Source organism: Rhamphochromis sp. 'chilingali', assembly GCF_963969265.1.
Source record: "Rhamphochromis sp. 'chilingali' genome assembly, chromosome: 17".
Classification (NCBI taxonomy): domain Eukaryota; kingdom Metazoa; phylum Chordata; class Actinopteri; order Cichliformes; family Cichlidae; genus Rhamphochromis; species Rhamphochromis sp. 'chilingali'.
The window spans coordinates 19,321,974-19,344,867 of record NC_137944.1 but is presented as its reverse complement, the minus strand read 5'-3'; the positions used below and the strand labels follow the sequence as shown (position 1 = coordinate 19,344,867).

Below are 22,894 nucleotides of genomic sequence, written 5' to 3'. Positions count from 1 at the left end.
ATTAGAAAAAAGGGACCAGCATAGCTGTGTGGTAATCCTACAGAAACCTTTGCAGACTGCTTTTTGCTGTTGATTTGGTTCTATTTGCTTCATCACACAACGAGCGGCCAATATTTTATCCTTAAACTCTGATCTCACTCAACAAACAAACAAATCAGCACAGGCAGATTTTTTTTTTTTTTTTATTGATAAATTATCATTTTTAAAAAGCCAACTTTACCTTCTAGCTCACGCTACATACATACTCACTTACCCAAGTACTGAATTTGAACTATGTACAAAGTATTTCTTAGTATTTTCTGCTTCATCGTCATAATCACATTCAAAACAAGGTTAGGAGTTTGAACTGTGCCCACCGGTCAAGGTCAAGAGATAGGATGCTGAGTTAGCGTATAGCAATGCTAGCTAGACAGAGTTCACTGAAGGTCAAAGAGCAGCGATATAAGCAAAGGGAGGAGGGTTTACATTCTAACTCACAGGCAGAAGGAGCAAAGACAGGAACATCATAGGCTTCAACTACCTCTAAAACTGGAAGAGAAAAAAAAGTTGGCATGCAAACGTGAGTCACCATGTTTTGTTTTGTTTTTGTGGATAATTTTGAGAAGGTAACGGTGAAAAGCTTGGGGACAGAGGACCAGGAAGCTTCATAACAACTCAAACTGGTTATTGCTGTAGTGAGTTAAAAGCTGCATGGCACAAAGAAATGATTTTTTTTTTTTAAAAAAAAAACACAAGCTCCTCTTGATCTGACACTCTTCCTGACTAAACACTTGGAAGCAAAGTTGGCACACATGGGTATTTAAGGATAATTTCTCCTCAAAAATCAACATTTTCAGGAGTTAAAATCATATAGCAATACTATGTCAGTGTACACAGGCATGAGAAATGGTTACAATGCAGTATGAATATGCAGCTTTCTGCAGCTGGACATTAACTAGCAGCAAAACAACACAATTGCATATAATTGTAGTGCAATGGGAAAACTGTTCTTAGGTTGTTTCAATTTGGTCTGGTCGGTAACGAGAAAAATCAAGTGGGTGCAGTCACGTCATTCAGGCTGCTGAAGGAAAGAAAACTGATTTTAAAAAAAAAAATCCTAAACCCAGCCAGTCTCTTGCACTATCATTTCTAAAATCAGCATGTGAACCAATTAATTCAGGCATTCATCAAGAAAAATCATTTCAATTTCTTAATTCTGTACTTTGAACAATTTTAGGAGACTTGGACTGGATTTGAGTCTCAGTGGACCGGTACAGGACTGACTGACAGGCAGTAGGTTTGTTCAGTAAGTCAAAAATATTCCAGACACAAACGGAACATGAAGAAAAATCACCAGCATACTCTTTCTTGAACAAACTCCTGTCCATTCACTCTACAGATGTTCCACTTCGCCGAACATGACTGAAATCTGAGCAAGATGAAAAAACTAAAAGTGAAGTTTTGTTCTTCCAGCCGTGCACATGTTCTGATCACTCTAGGCGAAGCTATTCTCTGGGTAGCTCACTTTGATAGCCCCCCAGTAGCAGGCACGTATCAGACAGATGAGGCCCAGCAGATAGGCAAATGCCCAGGACACGTAGGTGGCGTTGTAACGTCTGGCGAAGTCCCGAGTGCCAACCTATAATTACACATAATGGGGGGAGGGAGGAAGAAGACAGCATGGAGGAAATCATAGTTACACCTATAGAAATACAGATCATCGATTTGTATTTAAAAAGATCCCCTTATGTGCATTTTGTCAGATTAGGCTCCAGTCATAAAAGGCTAGAGATCAGTGGGCGACTGCCTGGCAGCAAGCAGGCGCTAGGGGGAAAAGTGTATTCCCTGCACAGAAATCCTCCTTGTGTTTGCTTTGGTCACTTGTATTTTGCCGTGGCTGCTCGTAGTTTATCAAGTTATTTGCAAATCCTTGCTAATTGCTTTCTAAGCAGGAGTGAAACTGGGAAACCTGAAAACAGACACAGTTACCCTCACAGTAAAAGCTGCATGTTTTGAAACATGGTGCCTTCTGATAAGGCACAACTTTTACTTTCAAGGGGAATGATGTCCATTTATGATTTGTACAGCACCTTTGCGAATTTCACTACCACTCAGTAGTTGGTTAGCGACAGATAAGTTGGCATCTTCCAAACAAACTATAGGAAACTGCTGCAATCTGTTAGCAACCAAAGCAGTGAAAAGGATAGTTTTGGTGCTGCACCTTCTGCAACTAATATCACTCAGCCAAAGACAAAAAACTACTGCAGCCAACCGGACAATCACTTTTTTTTTGGCCAGCCTGTGAGACCATGCCTCAGCTGAAATGCAAAAGTATAAGCTCATTATATTAAATATGTTTCTGTGAAACACTGAACAAGGCGTGGTTGGAAATGCATTGGATGTTTTGTAGATTTGTCACTTTTATCTTTCTCGTCATCTCTAAAACATATATACAGTTTTCATTTTCTCAGGTCACAACACCAGTGTCTGATGGAAATTTCCAGATCTTTACTCCTATTCATAAAGTACAGATAAATACAAATGCTCTACACTGAAGTTTTTCATTGACAATTTGTGAACCCCACTGGGTGATGCTGCTGAAGACTCGTCCTCTAGCACCTCCACATGGAGGGAGTGAATTGTGGTTTAGAGTTTAAAGTCTCTACTGCTGTGTCATGAAATATGATGCAGATCAGATTCTCTTTTTGTGACGTTTTGTTGTTTTACCTTATTTCACTTTAGCTCAGTTACAGTTACAGTGGGGCAAAAAAGTATTTGGTCAGCCACCGATTGTGCAAGTTCCCCCACCTAAAATGATGACAGAGGTCAGTAATTTGCACCAGAGGTACACATCAACTGTGAGAGACAGAATGTGAAAAAAAAATCCATGAATCCACATGGTAGGATTTGTAAAGAATTTATTCGTAAATCAGGGTGGAAAATAAGTATTTGGTCAATAACAAAAATACAACTCAATACTTTGTAACATAACCTTTGTTGGCAATAACAGAGGTCAAACGTTTACTATAGGTCTTTACCAGGTTTGCACACACAGTAGCTGGTATTTTGGCCCATTCCTCCATGCAGATCTTCTCGAGAGCAGTGATGTTTTGGGGTTGTCGCCGAGCAACACGGACTTTCAACTCCCGCCACAGATTTTCTATGGGGTTGAGGTCTGGAGACTGGCTAGGCCACTCCAGGACTTTCAAATGCTTCTTACGGAGCCACTCCTTTGTTGCCCGGGCGGTGTGTTTTGGATCATTGTCATGTTGGAAGACCCAGCCTCGTTTCATCTTCAAAGTTCTCACTGATGGAAGGAGGTTTTGGCTCAAAATCTCACGATACATGGCCCCATTCATTCTGTCCTTAACACGGATCAGTCGTCCTGTCCCCTTGGCAGAAAAACAGCCCCATAGCATGATGTTTCCACCCCCATGCTTCACAGTAGGTATGGTGTTCTTGGGATGCAACTCAGTATTCTTCTTCCTCCAAACACGACGAGTTGAGTTTATACCAAAAAGTTCTACTTTGGTTTCATCTGACCACATGACATTCTCCCAATCCTCTGCTGTATCATCCATGTGCTCTCTGGCAAACTTCAGACGGGCCTGGACATGCACTGGCTTCAGCAGCGGAACACGTCTGGCACTGCGGGATTTGATTCCTTGCCGTTGTAGTGTGTTACTGATGGTGACCTTTGTTACTTTGGTCCCAGCTCTCTGCAGGTCATTCACCAGGTCCCCCCGTGTGGTTCTGGGATCTTTGCTCACCGTTCTCATGATCATTTTGACCCCACGGGATGAGATCTTGCGTGGAGCCCCAGATCGAGGGAGATTATCAGTGGTCTTGTATGTCTTCCATTTTCTGATGATTGCTCCCACAGTTGATTTTTTCACACCAAGCTGCTTGCCTATTGTAGATTCACTCTTCCCAGTCTGGTGCAGGTCTACAATACTTTTCCTGGTGTCCTTCGAAAGCTCTTTGGTCTTGGCCATGGCGGAGTTTGGAGTCTGACTGTTTGAGGCTGTGGACAGGTGTCTTTTATACAGATGATGAGTTCAAACAGGTGCCATTCATACAGGTAACGAGTGGGGGACAGAAAAGCTTCTTACAGGAGACGTTACAGGTCTGTGAGAGCCAGAGATTTTCCTTGTTTGAGGTGACCAAATACTTATTTTCCACCCTGATTTACGAATAAATTCTTTACAAATCCTACCATGTGAATTCATGGATTTTTTTTTCACATTCTGTCTCTCACAGTTGAAGTGTACCTCTGGTGCAAATTACTGACCTCTGTCATCATTTTAAGTGGGGGAACTTGCACAATCGGTGGCTGACTAAATACTTTTTTGCCCCACTGTACATCTTGCTTGTACTGAGCTAACTTGGTGGCTTTTGTCCATTTTCATTGTCAAAAGAGTGACTTACTTACTTGGATAGTATCTGCACAAACTGATCAAAGCGTACTTACTGTTAAACCCACTCCAATGAAAATGCAGATCATTCCTATAGTTATATAAGCACAACAGCGCCTCCTAGGGAGCGCACTGCCGACGGAGGATCTGCAGAGAGAGATTGAGAAAAGAAAGAAATTGGGGAGAAACATTTAGAGGGTTTCCACACGGATACAGACTGAAACATACAAACTACATGTAGATGTTACACTGTCTTATTTTTTTTTTTTTTTTTTGTAATCCAGTGGAAGTCCCCACACATTGTCCCAGTGATCTTACTTCACCATGCTCTGATGATAAATCTGTTTGCCAAAAGTCTCACTTCCTTTTTTAAGTTACACTTGTAAGCGCTCCAGGACGGTCACATGTCCAGCTCCAAACAACCTCCACTCCATCCAGCCTCTAAACAAACACAGTTCAACTGCCTTGAAGCAGCAGACTGGCATAACTTTACTATAATTTCACTTTCCTTCCCCCACTCAGCTCTCACATGCCTCTCATGTGACAGGACTGAAGCATTCTTCAGGGATCACTGGCATTCAGATGGCTTAGGGGTGCCTGGTCACCTGATTTACTGCCTTCTACTTTTTTTCTACTGCATTCACATCCCCTGTTTCTTTTACTAGCTGTTTATTCAGTGAACTAGAACCATCTCTTCATTTTAGTAATGTAGACAGAAGAGGGAAATTACTACCGTTTTATCTGCTTAAATTAAGAGGACTTCTCTTTGGAAAGGTGTTACTAGAACAGAAGTTTCAGTTCCTCAATGAGAATTAAGGGAAAATATTTAGCTCAGCCTTTATGTCTGTAATAAAGAAGGAAAGGGGGTTTTAGGATGAGAGAGACGATGATAGGAATTTTTGGAAAAGCTATGAGTGGTAAAAGTATTGCACAGAGATAATAAATGAAGTTCACTGACTTAAAGAAGTACATCAGCCAACTACACAGAAAACAAGGGTAGAAGTAGTGTCATGTTATAGTTGCTGCTTATCTCACCATCACTGTCTGCATCATCTCATTAGGACAAAAACCTCTCTGAGGTGACCCCTCCTCCTCTCCTCAGACCTGTGACCCTCATACCACTAACATTACATGTGAGGCCAAACTTTAATACGTGTCACACGTCTAGATTAGCCTTGCTTACCTCCCCTCCTCCTTCCAAGAACTGCAAATCCAGCCCTCTAAACCTTTGCATCTCAGTGAATTTAAACATAAATTCAATAGGTAATGGTAAATGGCCTGTATTTGTATAGCGCTTTACTAGTCCCTAAGGACCCCAAAGCGCTTTAAACATCCAGTCATCCACCCATTCACACACACATTCACACACTGGTGATGGCAAGCTACATTGCAGCCACAGCTCCCCTGGGGCGCACTGACAGAGGCGAGCCTGCCGGACACTGGCGCCACCGGGCCCTCTGACCACCACCAGTAGGCAACGGGTGAAGTGTCTTGCCCAAGGACACAACGACCGAGACTGTCCAAGCCAGGGCTCGAACCGGCAACCTTCTAATTACAAGGCGAACTCCCAACTCTTGAGCCACGATCGCCCCACACCCTCTTTTTTTCTCCTGGTATTCAAGTGTTTGGTTTCATAGTTGAGTCATACTAGACCACAGCTCTACATGGCGAAGTGTTAATGCCTATACAGAAGTGAAATGTCTATGTTTTTTTCTATTCTGCTTTTTCTCATGTGCAGTATGCCTTCATGGTGAATTACTTCTCCAATAAATAAAGATAAATAACTTTAAAGTAAGCTGTGTGGGGATTTTAGTGTAACAACACTGTACAGTGTTTCACACAGCCTCAGCTTCACTCTGCTGACCAAATTTAGATTTCACAAAGCTCAGTGGATATAATGAATCATACCGATTTGCATGTGTTCACTAGTTGGCTCTATAGTGTAGTGGTTTACACATTTGCTTAAGAAGCATAGGATGTCTGGTTCAATGCTGGGACGAGACATGAATGTGTCTGGGGTTGCATCAGGAAGGGCATCCTGCAATTCAAAGTTATTTTCTATAATTTCCTGTTTGGGGCAGCTAATTAATGGGTTCTTTTTATTTTTATTTTACAATCAAATGTAACAGTGTAGGCTCCTGAAAGTTGTTACTTTCAGCTTGCACGTTGTTTTCAATGTTTCTGTGTACATTATGTGGACAAAAGTCTGCCTTTACAAACATTTGTGATAGAATGAGTTGCTCTAAATTCGGAGCGTGGTGCTGTAATAGGATGTCACAGTTGCAACAAGTCAGTTTGTGAAATTTCTTCCTTTCCAGACATTTCACAATTAGCTGTAAGTGATGCTATTGCAGAGTGAAGTGTTTAAGAGCCACAGGAACTCAGTTACAGAAGGATGTCAACAAACATAACAGGGCACGGTGGTAAAAGTCACCATTGCTCTGCTGACTAACTGCAGAGCTGTAAACCTCCTCTGGCTTTATCATAAGCACTAAAACTGCATCCCAGGAGCTGCATTAGACAATGCAATTGTAATATAATGAAATGCATTTTAACAAAAAGCAGACTGCAGTACTTCTTTCTATGAGACATGAAGTAAAATTAGTGGCTTCCTTTCTGTAACTGCAAAATCATGAAGTTGGAAAAAACAAACCAGACATTTTCATAGTTAACGGGCTAACCTGACAATTTTCCCAGATTAAATCGGAAACTGACATCTGAAAATAAAATGTAGTTAACACTTTTTTTTTTTACTTACTGTAGTTTTTAAAGCAGAACTGCATTGTGCAGCACACAGCAGAAATGAGGAGAAACACATGGGAAGTTTACTTTCTCAGCAGAAGAGCTCTGAAGCACAGCTGATGTTCACGTACAGCATGAATGAGTTCATTCAATTTAATTTTATTTGTATGGCACCAAATGCCAACAACAGTTGCGATAATAGAAAGAAAACCACAAGAAACTATCAAACTTTGGGTTTATCAAACACAAGATTTAGAACTGTTACCGATGCCAGCTGTGAAGACACTGGTACAGCTGTCTATTTGAAGGAAAGTGAACTTAATGTTTTTTCCTTCCTGAATTTTACTTTTATTTTTTATGCTTGTTTGTTTGGGGTTTTTTTTAGCTTTTTTGTTTAATTTTTTGTTTTTTACTCCTGTCTAACCAGGATGCCTCCTGGGTGGCTCCAAGGTGAGGTGTTCCAGGTATATCCCATCAGGATCAGCCCAGTACATGCTGGTGAGATGTATGGGAATGTCATGGTGTTCCTCCCCACCCCGCAACAAAGACTAATTCAGTCATTCATTATGAAGATAAATATACACATGTGAAAGAGTCTGGAGATGGCGTGGTATCTGTCATGTGTGCTCAGTGTGAATCTGCTCTCCTCTGTGAAGAAAATGGGGCTCCAGTGGTGAACCTGTTAGTTCTGGTGTTTTCTGGAGAGGTCCTGTCAAGCTGCACAGTGCTGGGCTGTGAGCACAGATCTCATTAAAGATTAAAGATTGCATTTTGGCAAATGCCACTGTTCTTTTGCTCTCTGCATGAACAGCCTACTCCAAAGTTCAGCTTTATGCTACTAAAGCATGCAGAAACCAGAAAACTCCCATTCATCAAAACTTGGTTTGTGCCTACTGATTCAGAATATAAACATGCAGATATCCACTTAAAGCGACTGTGTGAAGGGGAACTCTGTGTGAAAGTTTGATGGACTCACATTTTTTTGCAGTGGGGACACTTGGCTAGCGTGTTAAATCGAAGCTCCATCCACTGTGAGGGAATAAAAAGAAATCAGCATTTTCATTTTAAGGCACAAAGAAAACGTATACACGCACGGAGACACACACGCATGCACAGGCTCACAGAAATGAAACGAAACACTACAATCTTACTCTTTTTAGAAACAACAAATCAGCAAAAGGCTTACTGGAAATGATCTGAAACAGTTTTAATGAACCGTCTAAATCTATCCTGCACTCTTGCTAAGTTAGCACACAGAGTCATAATTCGTTAGTTGATATTTCATCTAGTGTTAAATCACTCCAAATCATATTAATTCAAGGGTCACGGTGAAGTTAAACATGTGACAACATCTGGCTTCAGGTTAGAAATAACAATAAATTAAATACCTAAAGGTAAGCAAGCGGCAATAAAAAAGAAACAATTTAGCGCAGACTTCTAGAGCCTAATGCATTAAAAAAAATTTACATTTTATTTTTTTAATTGATCAAAGCTCTGCTCAAAGCCAGATGTTCACAAAGTCAGAGTAAATAAGGCCACAAATTGAGCTGGAGCGGGTTAGGCTGTTGTTAATAAGTCCACCAGTAAGACCAGCTTTCTCAACCTGTTGTTGTGCTGGTGGAGAGCCATCACTGGGGAGACCAGACATAGGCTGTGATGTCCTGGCGTCCTCACTGCCCTGCAGATGCCGCAAGCAGCAATGTGCAGATGTTAAGAGGAAAACAGCACTGACTTTATTTTTCTTACATTCGAGTCTGTGTCACACTGACTCAATGGCTCAGGTTGTGTACATAACCTTGCTTATGTGAAATATTAAATGCATGTGTGACATGTTACACTCAACCCAAACATGTCAAATGCACTGATAGTAACATCAACAAAGAGTGGCAGGAAGCCATTTTTATCCGAGATTAGAAAACTCTGCAAAAAGCAGGTTGAGAGCATGTTAGAGAGGGAAACTTGTGTGGAAAGGTGCGGCCATGCTCAGTCAAGAGGTACTCAGGATGTTTGGTGAGACACGCAATGAAAGAAAACATGCAGAAAATGCATGCCAGCCACGCGCAGATGTCTAATTCTGTGCTTTTAATGAATAGCTGACCCCACATAAAGTACAACTAGTTAGCAGACAATCCTTCAGCAATTTATCTATTTACTGCAGTAGTTTTCTGTAAACATGAACATATGGCGAGGCTCTCAAAATTACGTATATATGCACGTACCAACAACAGCACAGCAATGAGATTCTGCATTAACAAGCCTGTGCCTGACTGAGGATGGTTGTATTTGCAGGTTTACATACTAGGAAGGTGTTGCCACAGTGGCCACAGACCACTCTCATTCCCTCGGGTTGGATGGGCAGCGCTGGCTGGGCGGGTTGCTCCTCGGGGATCACCATCACTGGGCTCAGGTTGATGATGCGTCTGCTGTCAGAGGAACCAAGAAGACATTTATGATTAATAATAACTGATATAGATAAAACTAAAACTCCAACTGGTTCATGTGATCAGCGAGTCTTGTTTACATACTAAGGTTCATTATGGAGTTCCACAGAGTTTCATGCTGGGATCAATTCTTTTTACATTATACATCCTTCCCTTGGACACTGTCATTCGAAAGCACAGCATAAATTTTCAGTGCTTAGCAGATGATATGCAGCTTTATCCATGTATGAAGCTAGAAGACACACACCAACTAGTTAAACTGCAGGAATTTCTTAAAGGCATAAAGACCTAGATAACCTCTAATGTTTTAATGTAATGTTCTAATGGTTTTTTTAAAGAGATATTTCACCTCTCATCCGAAAAGCTTCTTACATCCTCAAGAAACTTAGAGAAGTCCACACGCTTTTCTTTCCAAGCTCCTTGGTCTTTACCTTACCTTACGCGACTGTTTGACTTGTTACAGAGCCAACATGTTGCCACAGCCCCAGATTCAGTTTTGAAGCACTGTGTGGCTTATTGCATCAGTGGGGTAAACTGTCTGAATGTTTCTTCTTGTTCCGTACCAGTTTGGTCGAGGACATCCTATCCTTCTGGATGTGTCTTTACAGATGAGCAGGCAGTTGCAGGGACACCGCACATACTTCTTCCCTGTAGGGGGATTCTTAATGGGCTAAAAGAAACATAATAAACTATGAGTTAAAACTGCTATGCTTAGAAAAGTTTTGGTTTCAGTAGTAAAGTACAACTCCTTTAAGCAAGTTTCTTCTGATTGGTTGCACCTGTTGAGCACGTTTGCATGGAGCCACAAAGCTGTGACCACATTAGGGTTATTGGGCCCACTGACACCACTATGATCTGAAAGTTGAGAGTAGAAAAAATCTTTTTAAATGATGAATTCATTTATTAAGGGAAAAGTTATCAAAACCTACCTGGCTCTAAGTGACAAAGTAACTGTCCCATAAACATGTTAACTGGTTGTGCCACCCTTGGCAGCAAGAACTGCATTCAAGTGTCTGTGATAACAATGAGTCTTTCCCACTGCTGTGGAGGAATTTCGTCCCAATCTTCTTTGCAGATTTTTTATCTTTGCCACAGAGTTTTTCAGCATGAGCTCTCTCATCGATGCCATTTTTGTCCAGTATCTTTCTTATTGTCGAATCATGAACTATGACCTTAGCTGAGGCAAGTGAGGCCTGCAGCTCTTTAATGTTGTTCTGGGTTCTTCTAAGACCTCAAGAATGAGTCGTCCGTGGGCTCTTGGACAAATTTTGGTAGGCCAGCGACTCCATTTGTGGATAATGGCTCTCACTGTAATTCACTAGAGTCCCAAAGCCTTACAAATGGCTTTATAACCATTTCCAGACTGACAGATGTCAATGATTTTATTTCTTTTTTGTTTTTTGAGATCTTTTAGCCTCACTTTGTCAGACAGGTTCTGTTTAAGTTATGTCTCGATTCAACAGTTCAGCCAGTAATCAGGCCTGAGTGTGACCAGTGAAATGAAACTCAACTTTGCAAAACATGTTGTTAATCACAGTTAAAACATGGTTTAACAAGAGAAACAAGTACTTTTTCACACAGGGTCAAGTGGGTCTGGATAGCTTTTTTTCCCTTAATAAATGAAATCATAATCATGACTTCAAAATCGCATTTTGTATTTACTCGGGCTATCTTTGAACAAATTTTAATATTAGACAATGATCTCAAATATTTAAGTGTGACAAACACGTGAAAACAAAAGGAACTCAGGAAAGGGGTGAATACTTCATCAAAGAATTGTAAATATAAAAAAATAAATTGTAGGTGCACTTTAAATCCAGGGCTCTCACAGTAGCAGCACCACAAGCACAACCAGTAAAGAATGCACTGCTTTAAATTTAGCTCATCCACAGTTCACGTTATACTTCAACACAGAATGAGCAGAATGAGCTCGGGGGAGAATTTATCCTCTATTTCAGATTTTCTGTATCCAGCCATCACAGCAGACTAAACCCTCTTAAAAACGACATTGGAGCTGGTGTCAACAACTGTAACAGTCAATTACCAACATAAACCACCATCCTCTGAATGAAACCATTACAAACACACTTAAAAACAAATATTTCAAGTGTACTTTTTTTGCGCTGCCTGTGTAAATCAAACAAAACTTGGAGAAACTCCTGGTTAAAATCAAGTTCTGGTCATGTGACTCTCTAACTTTATATTTACAGTAAGATACAACAGCTCGAGGCCAGATGCTAAACCGTGCATCGTTTTGGTGCAGAGTAGCATAATATAAGATGTCCGTGTGGATGCATAACGACCAAAAATATCAGCTGTGCTAATGGCATTTCCCACCCGAGCGCTGGTGATGACAGTCATTCATTCTCCCTGCACTCCTTGTCACACTGGCAGCCTTAGGCCCTGATTAATTTGGTCGAATGTCAACATCAGTTTAAGCGATAAAGGCAGGCAAAGAAGCAAAGGTGGGGAAAAAGCAGTCCAAATGTGAGCACTGAAAGTCAATCAAACATTCTTTCATACAAAAATGTGCCTGACAATAAAATTCAACAGGGAATTTAGGCTGTAACAGATACAGAGGAAAGTCGAATGTTGAACTGTTACGGTTTTAGTTTGTCGACACCTGTGATGATGTAGCCTCCACTTACTGTAGCTTCATTGCAGACAGTGCACTTGACCACGTGCTGATGCAGCTTTCCGTCCAGGTTGATGAGCGACTGGCAAACGCGGCAGTTGATGACAGGCACACCGCCGGCATCGGGGCTGGCGATGGCTGTGTAAGGAGGAGGTAGTTCGGCTTTGAGGAGAGGAAGGCAAAGCACACAGCCAGATGTTAATGGCATGCATCTGGAGAAAAGCAGCTTCATGAACAAAAAATTGGCTTTGTGTGTCCAGTTTGTACTTTGGAAACAGAATAATTTATAGTACCTGAATAATTCCACCTAAACTTGAAGGTTTTTGTTAAAGATTATTTTCCACTGTTGAATTAGTTGAATAAGTCGCCAAATTAAACTGGCTGCCATTTACAGACAAGATTTTCTCTTTATGTCTGCAAGGCCTACTGTGAACTGACTACAGTGGCCACCATAATGACCTCTGTACTGTTTAATCCCACATTAACCTCGTGTATTTAGTCTGTATTTCAGAGTTTTAACATTTAATCTACAGGCTTGCACCAGCCACTGCCTTTACTACAATGGCTTTGTGGCATATTTAAAATTCTGCTTGTCTGTAACGTAGCTAAAGCCAATAAAATCTGTAGTTACACAATTAACCATAATACCTCTATCAGTTTAATTTTAATTAACAGGAGCAGAGGTTTAAATAACATGTGAGTATACAGTAATTACGCCATCTATATTCTTAAGCTCTGGCAAGCTGAAATCATATTTATATCGATCAACACTTAAATACTCATTCAGATGTCAGTCTCACATTTTTCTAAACTAAAATGCCAAAATACATTTCCTAAATCCAGATGTGGTATGTAGAGCTGCTGCTCTTCCCCCTCCATGACAGGAAGCTAAATATGTTTAGGCACCGGAGAAAAAGTGAGGACGCAAACATGCTTTCTGGATTCATGACAAGCTTCTTTCCAAAAAAATATTAACCAGCTATATCAGAATATACAGTCTCTTTGTTTGGCTTCATTTACCCGACTGACGGCTCAGTGACACGAAGAAGCCATCCAATCTAACAATCGACTAATTATTAGAATCTAATCTCGCCCTGAATGAGATAATGGCATGGGTCGGTGGGTAAACGTGCTTGGCTCCGACATTTAGAGACTCTGAACCGGTTGACACCACAGGGACAGATGGGACACCCGTCTACATTTGGGCGAACCTGGCTACGACTACGACGCGAGCATGCCAAGACTGGACACTCCCACTGAGTTTCAGGCAGCAGAGTGGCTCTTATTACACAACAAAGCTAAGTGAATCCTCCTCTACTACGCTTTGTTAATCTAAAATGTAACACAGTGCGACCAGATGGAGAATATTTTTTATTATTCCACAACACCTTAGGATTAAATCTAAATTTCTGCCGTGTTAGTATCCACCCCGACTTAGTCTCAGGTCTGTTTCTCCTCCTCTTGCTGCTTTGTGTGTTTTAATGCACGTCTGACACTGAAGACAGCAGCTATAGGTTTTCACAAGGAGCCAGAGGAAAGACGAGAAGACTCTGCTGCAACCACCACCAACACCACAACATACAGTCCTGCTTTAAGGGTATTGACTCGATGACTTCACTTGTGGTTTGTGGGATAGAATGCCAAGCTGAACATCTGGTATTCAGACACCAGCAGCTCTGGAGACCTTTCTGTGTGGCAAGAAAAAAATTATCTCTTTAATCTTAAAATAATACTACAGTTTTCCTTTTACCGACACAACAATGCGTCTGCCCATCCCTCACTACAGCCAACATTTTAGATTTAATCTGAAGTCTTTAAGATCTAGCCACAAATTTGAGAGTTAATTTGAAAGAAAATCTAGTTATCTCCCAAAGCAGCTACGTTAGTAGACATTTAGTGCATGTGTGTAAGACACAGTATAAAAATTGCAAACAATGTGCCTTAATTACATCTATGTTTTACACTATTACAATACATTATTAATCTAAACATCTTGGTTGTGTATAAGCACACTGGTTTGGGTTGTCTTCTAATAAAGTGCTGCTCTGATTCAGATGATAAGTCAGCTTTTATCATGTTAAGATCAATGTTATTGTACCGTGTCTCCTGTTGTGTTCATTTACTAAAGGACAGCATGTCTCGACAGCTGATCTCTTTATTCATGGAGGAGTCTTTCCAGGCTGGGCAGTTCTTTGCCTCAGTCATCTCAGCTTCCACCTATGAACAGTTCAGCCAGATATCAATAAAGCTCCTCCACTCGTCTGATTAGTGTTAATCAGTCAGACAGGGCATTGGGTTCGGTCGGCTCTGTTTGCAAATCCGTGACTGATAACTGATTTATTTTAACTAGACTGAATTACTTTTCTCTTCCACTGACCTGTGATAAAGACTCGTCATTGGTCACATGTTCTTGTAACCCACCCGCTTCCACACGGTAGCTGCTCTCTCTTTGGAGGCAGCTCTTTAATGGTGGAGTCAGCAAGTTAATATTTTTAACTTTGTGTTTTCATGATAAATAAAACACTGAAAGTTTCTACTACTAACAAAACAAAACAAGATAACAATGTTTTTTTAGTGAGAAAGTAAATTAACTGATTTTTCAAAGTAATGTAACTGAATTTATATACACTTGCCAGACATTTTATTAGGTACACCTTTCCGGGATTTTATGGGACCCCTTTTTTTTGCCTTCAGAGCTTCCTTAACTCTTCATGGCTTCAACAAGGTGCTTTCTCCATGGTGTAATGCCCATATTGACATGATGGCATCACACAGTTGCTGCAAATCTGTCGCCTGCACAGTGAACTCACTGTCATGTTCAAAAAAACCTGTTTATGGCTGCTGGAAGCAACAATCTGAGGCTGGGTACACTGCGGTCATAAAGCGATGGATGTGGTCAGTAACCTTACCATCTAACATCAAGTCTCATCACACAAGTCTTCCAGTCTTCTGTTGTCCAGGTTTGGTGAGCTTGTGTGAACTGTAGTCTCAGTTTCCTGTTATTAGCTGACAGGAGTCTCACTTGGGGTGATCTTCTGCTGCTGTAGCTCATCTGCTTCAAGGTTCAAAATGTTCTGCACTCAGAGATCCTGTTCTCCATATCTTGGTCGTTTGCTTTTTTCAGTTGCTATTGACGTTCTATCAGATCAGGATTTGTTCTCACTTTCTGACAAATCTCTGTAAACTGTATAGACGGTTGTGTGGGGAAAATCTCAGTAGATGAGCAGTTTCTGAAATACTCAAACCAGCTCGTCTGACTCCAACAACAACGCCACATTCAAAGTCACTTAAAGCACCTTTCTTCTCCAGTTTGATTCTCAGTTAGTCGTCTTCATGCATCAATGCACCGAGTTAGTGCCATGCAACTGGCTGATTAGATATTTGCATTAATGAACGGTTGAACAGGTGTACCTGTTAAAGTGACCATGAGTTGCTAACAAGAAGAATCAGACCTTTCTATTTCGGTATTGTAATAGCAGGGTAACTGGATCTCTTCATATAAAGAAACCTGTTAAAATATTGACGTTTCATGACTTCACCTTAGACTAATTAGTCCTGATAATGTGAAGCTGGTAAAGCTTCATTTTAAACGAGGCAGACATGCTTGTTTTTCTTTGATTATTTTAGGGCAAAAAAAAACAAAAACAACAAGCAGGAACCACTGAATTTCTACCTGCTACTACAGAATAATTCCAGTGAACACAACAAGTATTACATGGATATCCTAAAATTTAAATTCAAGCCACAGCTCACTTTAGTGCCTTAATGCAGCTGCTCATTAGTCAAAGCAGCATCACAGTCATTGTGTTTCTGGGAAATGTCACAGTTTTGGCATTTTAGGATCAAAGTAATTGATTTTACAAACCCAAACTGGAATTAGCCAATAATCCAGTCTGCAGAGAGGGAGGGGGGAGGAACTGTGTCACTGTGTTAGCATCCAGCCAGGCTCTTGCTTCTTAGATTATTACAGTCCAGCATTAAGAGTTTAATCCCGTGGTGAAATATGAATTCTGTGGGATTAGACTTCTCGAGAACAACAAGCACTTCTCTCTCTCCTCTGTTTGTTTGAAATTGGCCTGAAATGCTCCTTAAACTGATTTACACGGTCAATGAGTCCATTCATTTGCTGCCGACCATCCCGAGCTGCTGCAAAGCAAAGAAACGTTGTTTCTGTCAGGCTGCTGACAAAAACGTAGAAGCAGAAACAGGAAAAAAGGTCAAATACTACTGAAAGTAGCACTCAAAATCTAATCCTCAAACAAGAGAATGTGAACTGAAGTCAAAGTACAGCCTGAATCAATATTTAATGCCAGCAAAACACAAGGAGGGCTCTATGTGAGATCATGCATTTCTGCAGCTCCCACAGGCACTTTGCTTCGTCTTTCTTCTTGTGGAGAAGAATATATTGAGAATTTGAGGAGATTATATTCAGAGCAAAGGTCAGTGCAGACAGCTGCTGCCAGTCCTGAGAATAAGCACTGTGGGCTGTAACCTACATGTTTATGTTTTCTGCTGTATGAAAGCTGCAAATCATGCAAGAAGGCTCAAGCTCGTCGCTTACAGTGCATTCACCATGCAAACGAGCAAAACTCACCATCATTAAAAACAGGAGAACACGACATTTAACTCGTGCTGCATTATTTCTCCCATAAAGGGCACACCTGTGGGTGCTTTTGTTGATCTGCAGCTGGACAAAAGGATGCTTCGCCTGCCTCCATCTGCAATACCTCAGTGCTCCCACGTCAACACTCAACCCAAAATCTACTGAGGCTTTGCAGAGCTTCAGCTCATACCTTCTTTCTTTCTTTCTTTTTTTTTTTTTTTTTGCTGGACAAAATCACGGCAGGCCCCAGTGAATCGTGATGTAGAAATCTCTGCACTGAAAACACTGTTTGATGGTACTGCTGGTATTATCGCAGGCCCCTCTCCTCTATAACCCACTGCTCCAGTTCTCACAGTGCAAGCTCCACCTTTCAGTCAGCTGCCGACTGATTTCCCAGCGATGCCCTTGCCTCGCCTTGCTGCAGCTTTATTTACGCACTCACACAAACTCGATACGCCCTGAAAATGATTCAGCATGCAAGCGGCGGGGTGCTGCGTGTGGCGTGTTTACCTCGGGGACTTGAATCCTGCAGGTACGGGGGAGCTGTTGGGGTCACATTCTCGGAGTTGGGGCCCGACAGCAGCGGAGATCGCTCGTCCATGCCGTCGGAGGCCATGTCGTTGACCGTGAGAAATGACGGGGTGGCTCCTGGCTGCACCGAGTTTTCCCTCAGCACGGAGGAGCAGCCAGCGGCTGGTTGTTGGTGCCGACTCGCTCCGGTCCAGCAGCAGCAGCAGCCCCGCTGACGGAAGCCTGGAGAGGGGAGGAGCTCCGCGGTGGTCCACGCCCCTCTCAGATATGGCCCCGGGCATGGGCAGAGTTCATGCTGGTGCACACTGAAGGAATTTTTTTTATTTTTTCCTGATAAACTGCATTGATTTAAAAAGCGTTTTCCATTTAATACCCCAAATACATATTTATTCATATTTAAGCCTAAGAATAATAACGACATGACTGAAATCCAAACGCGACGATAAAGTTTGGGAATTTAAATGGTGGGACAAGAAAAAGCAGCAACTCACGGCTGTTGCCACTAGATGTCACTGTGGGATTACTGAGGTCCGGGGCAGTGCAGTCAGAGCACGCTCGCCCCATATTTTACTATTTATACACGGCTGTGGTGTCAGGTTCACTCAGCAAAGTCCCGCTGTGTTGTGTTTTTTATGTAGACCAGGGGTGGCAAACTCATTTTACAATATGGAGGACCACGAGTACCAAAACTAAGTAACTGTTAAGCATACCTCCCGTTTTCTCCCAGTGTAAATATGGTTAACTGCACTTTTAATCCCATTTAATATAAGAATAAGAAGTGCAGTTATAATGGTAAGTCTCAGTACAGGATTGTACATGATAAAGGAATGCTGCTGTAGTCAATGAAAGAAATCATTACAGAAAACTACAAAACTGCAGGAAAAGGTTCTGATAGCTCACTGCTCAGACTGTCCTGCAATTGCAACTACAGGAGAGTAAGTCATAACTAATAAATCATAATTAATTTTTTTTTTTTTTTAGAAATGTCTGTATTTTTGTGTATCTATTACTTTAGTGTAGTATGAATGACAAAAGAAAAAAACTCTGGGCATGTAATAGCCTCAGATATAACAACCACCCAAAATAGGGGGTAAACATACAAGTGATCAGGGCTTTTGCCAGGATTTTCAAAGTATTGTGAGTCAGATTTCTCTTTATTTCAAAGTCAGTTTTGGACTTCGCTTTTCACTGTATTTACAACATTTGGACACAATTATACAAATCTGTGAACCACACAGATGGCCTTCATAGAGCCGATTGTTCATACTATAAACAGCACTCCTTTTTCAGTTTGACTGAAAAAGATACACTTTCTAAGTTTAAACATCTGACGACATGTTTTCCAGCATCCCAATTTTTTTCAGAATTGCAGTTGTAAAATTTAAGCTTTTCTCTCACTAAAAAGAAAAATTAAAAGTGAATCACAATATTTTCCAGCACACATGCTCATAAAGTGAACTCTTTCCACACCTGTGTGCTTTGCTGCATCAAGAGAATATTAGTGTTGTTTTTTAAAATAAGGTCAAAGTCACATTAGGTCACTTTCTGGTGACAACAACAGCATAAAGATACAAAATTACTATAAAAGTAGTCAACTCTTACAAACAGATCAAATAAATGAAGTGTTATTGAACCATGTAAATAAACTGGAATTCATATTTTAATTTTATTCAACTTCTTATTATTGTCATGTTATTTTCTAAAATAACCAGTGAATACCTTTAAAACGTTACTTTGCGAGGCAGGAGGCACACTTAAGCCAAACCAGTGATTTATTGCATAAACAGAATCTCGTGGTGGTGTAATGTTTTTAAGTCCCACCCTTTTTATGTTTTACAATTCATCCTTAAATTTAGTGTTTGTTTTCAGAAAACTGCTCGTCATTCCCCTTAAATTGCAAAACCCTGGCTTGTTTGTGCCAAAATGTGTCCCATTCCTTGCAGCTTATGTCAGGGTGAAAGCCTCCGGCTGTGTGGATCCACTCTCTGGTCATTCAAAAAACTCGCTAAATAACTACAGATGCTCTGCATGAGTTTTGAGCTCATGGACAGTCTGGGTACTTTTTGAAACTCTTTTCTCCCCAGTAACTGCAGGACACCATCGTGTTCAAATGTAACTCAGGGATGGTTTCAGACCAGCAAGTTTAAGAAGCAGATTTGGTGTTTTAATTCGAGCGTTTTGCTGTAGCTGTTTTGGATGTTGTAAATGGCTCATAAATACCCAGAGCATCGCACCTCCTTCTCCTCCTGCCACTCAAATTAAAAAGTCTTCACTTCTAAAAACCAAAAAAAAAGCACAAATGAGCACAGAAAATGAAGCTCACAAAGAAATAAATACACTTCAAATCAGGGATACGATCCAGAGAATGGCGCTCTCTCCCTCCAGCAGGGAGCTTTTACTGTAACCCACACCTCACATGCATTTTGCAATCTCCCATCCCATCCCCTTCCACTGAGGGAAAATCCAAGCTCCTGATTCTGCTGTTACCGGGCCAGTAAAAGTGATTCAGATTGTATGTAACAGTCTGCAGTGAACGACTCATTTTTTCCGACGGCTGCAGGCACCAGAGGAGCGCCGCTACGCACAAACAGAGACTGCTCTGTGCTCTCTCTGTAAGGTAAGACCGCTGAACAAAAGTCATCTTAGAATGAAAATTCGCATCACATCCGTAAAACAAAACAAAAAAAAAACATCGCGGTGATCTGGAGTTCAGGATTTCCTTCAGTGATGCGTTTGCAGTTTTGATTTGTTGCCAACTATGATGCTACCAAACTGAGGCAAATTTCCGGTTAAACTGCAGGAGAAAAAACACAAATGTATGTTCTCTGGTTTTGTACTGGATTTATTTTGTGTAATTTATTAAGAAATTTATTTAAGCTTATTTGTTATTGAACTTAACATAATAAACGTCATGCTTTTATTTTGAATGTTATGTCATTGAATGCATGCAATCAAGAGGTCTAAGTGTTATTTTTCATGTTTCTATTGATCAGTAGAAATTTCTTGCCCTTCACACAGTAGTTTTCTCTTGTACAGGAAGCTTAAGTATGAGAATACTTGATAATAAACACGGTGAATGGATTTTCTTTGGTGATTCCTGTGTGTCTAAGTCTTTTTCTTGTTGATGCAGCCAGTTTGGAGATGCTCCAGGGGACAGTTAGCAGGGCTTGGCTCTTCCTGTCCTTCTGTCTCCTGTTGGGGATCTGTTCTCCAGCAGAGGATGGAGGACCAGCAAGTCCTCCTCCTAGTTTCCCCCCTGAGCAAGGGTCAGGGGAGTCGGATTTCGAGGACTGGGAGTGGGGCTCTGGATCGTCTCTTCTGCACCTGCTCCACAGCTTCCCTGCTGACAGCCCCTTCACAACAGAGTCCTCAGAAAAGCCAGTCAACTGCACGCAGCGCTTCTGGCTCCCTCCATCATCTCCAATCTGCTGGGAAAACATAGCAGGACCCAAAGAGTTTGCCAGGTCTCGTCTGCTTGTTTTGCAGAACAGGGCCGCCCTGCAGGCGGTGTCCACCTCCAGCGGGGTGGAAGAGGGAGGGCTGTCCTACGACCACCAAGCTAGAGAGGAGGTCCAGGGGATCCGATCAGACCACCAGAAAGTGACCGAAACTATACAAAGCGTGGAGACCGTGTTTGTCTCTCTGGCAGAGAAGAGGAAAGAGGGCAAGGAGCGGGGTGTCTTTACAAGGTAAGAAACAATAACAGTGGAGAATTCAGGAGGAATAACCTGAGATCAGCGGGTGGGTGGAGAGGTGAATACTATAAAATAGGCTATATATTATTATATGTTATTAAAGTTTTAAATGAATACTCTGTAGGTTTAGAGTGGGGTCATGTCACACCCCATGAATTAAAATTTACATCTACTGAGGTCTTCAATGTCAATTTAATGATTTATTGGTCAAAAACTGACAAAAAGCCTTATAATTTAGAAGCTATGATTCTAAGTGGGCAGTGTGTTGTCAATATATAGAAAGTACTGTATAATGATTTAAAACACATCATAGTTGGCCTCCGACCTTTCCCTCAAGGTCTATGGATTGATCTGAAAGTCAAAGTGATATTAATGCTACATAGAAATAATATGGCATCAATAAACAAAATAAACAGTGGCATCAAGAAACAGAGTTTTAACCCTTTCAGGCAAGGTGGTCACTACATTGGACAGCTATTCAAAGGCTGTTTTCTTGTATTTGTGTCAGTACTTGCGCATAAACCACTACATCGGACACTGATGTGTCACTCCATTAATAATTATTAATTAATTATTGTTATTTAACCGTGTCATGCATGAATTATGACAACCTCAATCAGGGCTAAAAATGAATAAAAATACTTAAGAAAAAAATCTGCCGGAAAGAATCATAGCTTCTGTGGGAGACTGTCCGGTCTGGTCCAAATATTGGTATCCATCTGTCTTTGTTATCCGCAGTTTTCTTTCTTTTTTCCCCTTTTTCTTGCTCTTGTGAAACCACGCCATGATGTCTTCCATTGCTCATTTTAAAATGCAGTGCAGTACTTGGTTTCATGCAGAGAAAATTAATGCTTATCCCCTGATTTCTTCTTTAATGATGCAAAATCTGGTGCTTTAATCAGGGTTTTGGCATATTTATAGACAGACTTCCTCTACTGTACTTACTACAGATTAGATGCAACTTTGAGCCACATAGTAAAGAAGTAAAGCAGCTACATTTCCAGCTGGGCTTGGATCCAAAAAGTGATCCAAGGCCAGTTGTTGGGGGTTTGTCCTAAATTATTATTAGTGAGGTTCTGGGGAACCCTGGACCAGTGTTTAACTGCTTAACATGCTGAGTGAAAACAGCTTCCAGCCAATCTGAGTCATTTCCAGTATTTCCCTGCACACATCTGTCTGGACATCTGGTTGAGACGAGGCTCTGGCACAAATATAAATTGAAAGTTTGGACATTCGGCTCTATTAGATGTGAACATTTGAGGGAATTGTTCAAATTTGACTTCTTGTCGTGTTTGCTTGTGATTTTTCATCCCATGCAGCATGAAGGAGCATCTCGCAAATACGAGGGATGCTCTCGAAGGCAGAGACCACATGGCTAACCACCTGGAGGAGAAGTTTTCCACTTTGGAGGCGACGCTTCTCAATGTACAGCTTCGACTTAGAAAACTCATCCATCACTGATGATGCTGGAAACCCCTTATTTGAACTGTATTTATATGATATGAATGTCTCATAACGATGTAGTCCATGCATGCATGCTCAGGATGAGTGTGGTTTGTAATGAGAACAAAACACACTTGATTTGCACCTTATTATGTCACCAGCTCGCCTGCCAAAATAAAACGTGTAACCAAGAATCAGCAGAAATGAATAAATGTCACATTTTCTTGGAGTTCTGATGAACAGAGTTGTAAAGTCTAGTTTTACAGTCAACGTTTGACACAACAGAACAAAATGAACATTGTAGCATTTCTTAAAATAAACACATTACACCACATTACTGTTTATTTAATAGAAATTAACCTATACTGCAAAAACATTGCATAAAAATAACTAAGGACACTCTTATTGCT

The 22,894-nt window shown here is 41.1% G+C and overlaps 2 protein-coding genes across 3 annotated transcripts; one reads left to right on the top strand and one right to left on the bottom strand.

Moving 5' to 3' along the window:
- Positions 1 to 1,048: 1,048 nt before the first annotated feature.
- pip4p2 (phosphatidylinositol-4,5-bisphosphate 4-phosphatase 2) lies at positions 1,049 to 17,579 on the bottom strand. 2 transcript variants are annotated; one of them, XM_080864095.1, is made up of 8 exons: positions 17,326 to 17,579; positions 12,226 to 12,374; positions 10,141 to 10,247; positions 9,436 to 9,559; positions 8,740 to 8,814; positions 8,113 to 8,165; positions 4,451 to 4,541; positions 1,049 to 1,618 (listed from the first exon to the last, which is right to left on the bottom strand). In XM_080864095.1, the coding sequence occupies exons 1-8, from the start codon at positions 17,429 to 17,431 to the stop codon at positions 1,475 to 1,477; spliced, it is 849 nt and encodes a 282-aa protein (XP_080720221.1). In that variant the 5' UTR covers positions 17,432 to 17,579; the 3' UTR covers positions 1,049 to 1,474. The 2 variants fall into 2 exon arrangements, with proteins under 2 accessions (XP_080720221.1, XP_080720222.1); XM_080864096.1 differs by lacking the exon at positions 8,740 to 8,814 and having other exon boundaries at positions 17,326 to 17,577.
- Positions 17,449 to 22,706, top strand: LOC308384424 (uncharacterized protein; the record flags this gene model as incomplete). Its single annotated transcript, XM_080862990.1, has 3 exons — positions 17,449 to 17,644; positions 20,477 to 21,035; positions 22,361 to 22,706. 3 exons carry the CDS (start codon positions 17,449 to 17,451, stop codon positions 22,500 to 22,502), a joined length of 897 nt encoding a protein of 298 aa, XP_080719116.1. The 3' UTR covers positions 22,503 to 22,706.
- Between the last annotated feature and the right edge of the window lie 188 nt (positions 22,707 to 22,894).

Excerpts from the sequence above, each read along its gene's own strand:
- pip4p2 (XM_080864095.1), bottom strand. The coding sequence starts at position 17,431 with ATGGCCTCCGACGGCATGGACGAGCGATCTCCGCTGCTGTCGGGCCCC. Across the intron at positions 9,560-10,140 it reads GGATGTCCTCGACCAAACTG|CAGACGCATCATCAACCTGA; the intron begins GTACGGAACAAG and ends TTCCTCTGACAG. Across the intron at positions 4,542-8,112 it reads TGTCCCCACTGCAAAAAAAT|ATCCTCCGTCGGCAGTGCGC; the intron begins GTGAGTCCATCA and ends CTCTCTCTGCAG.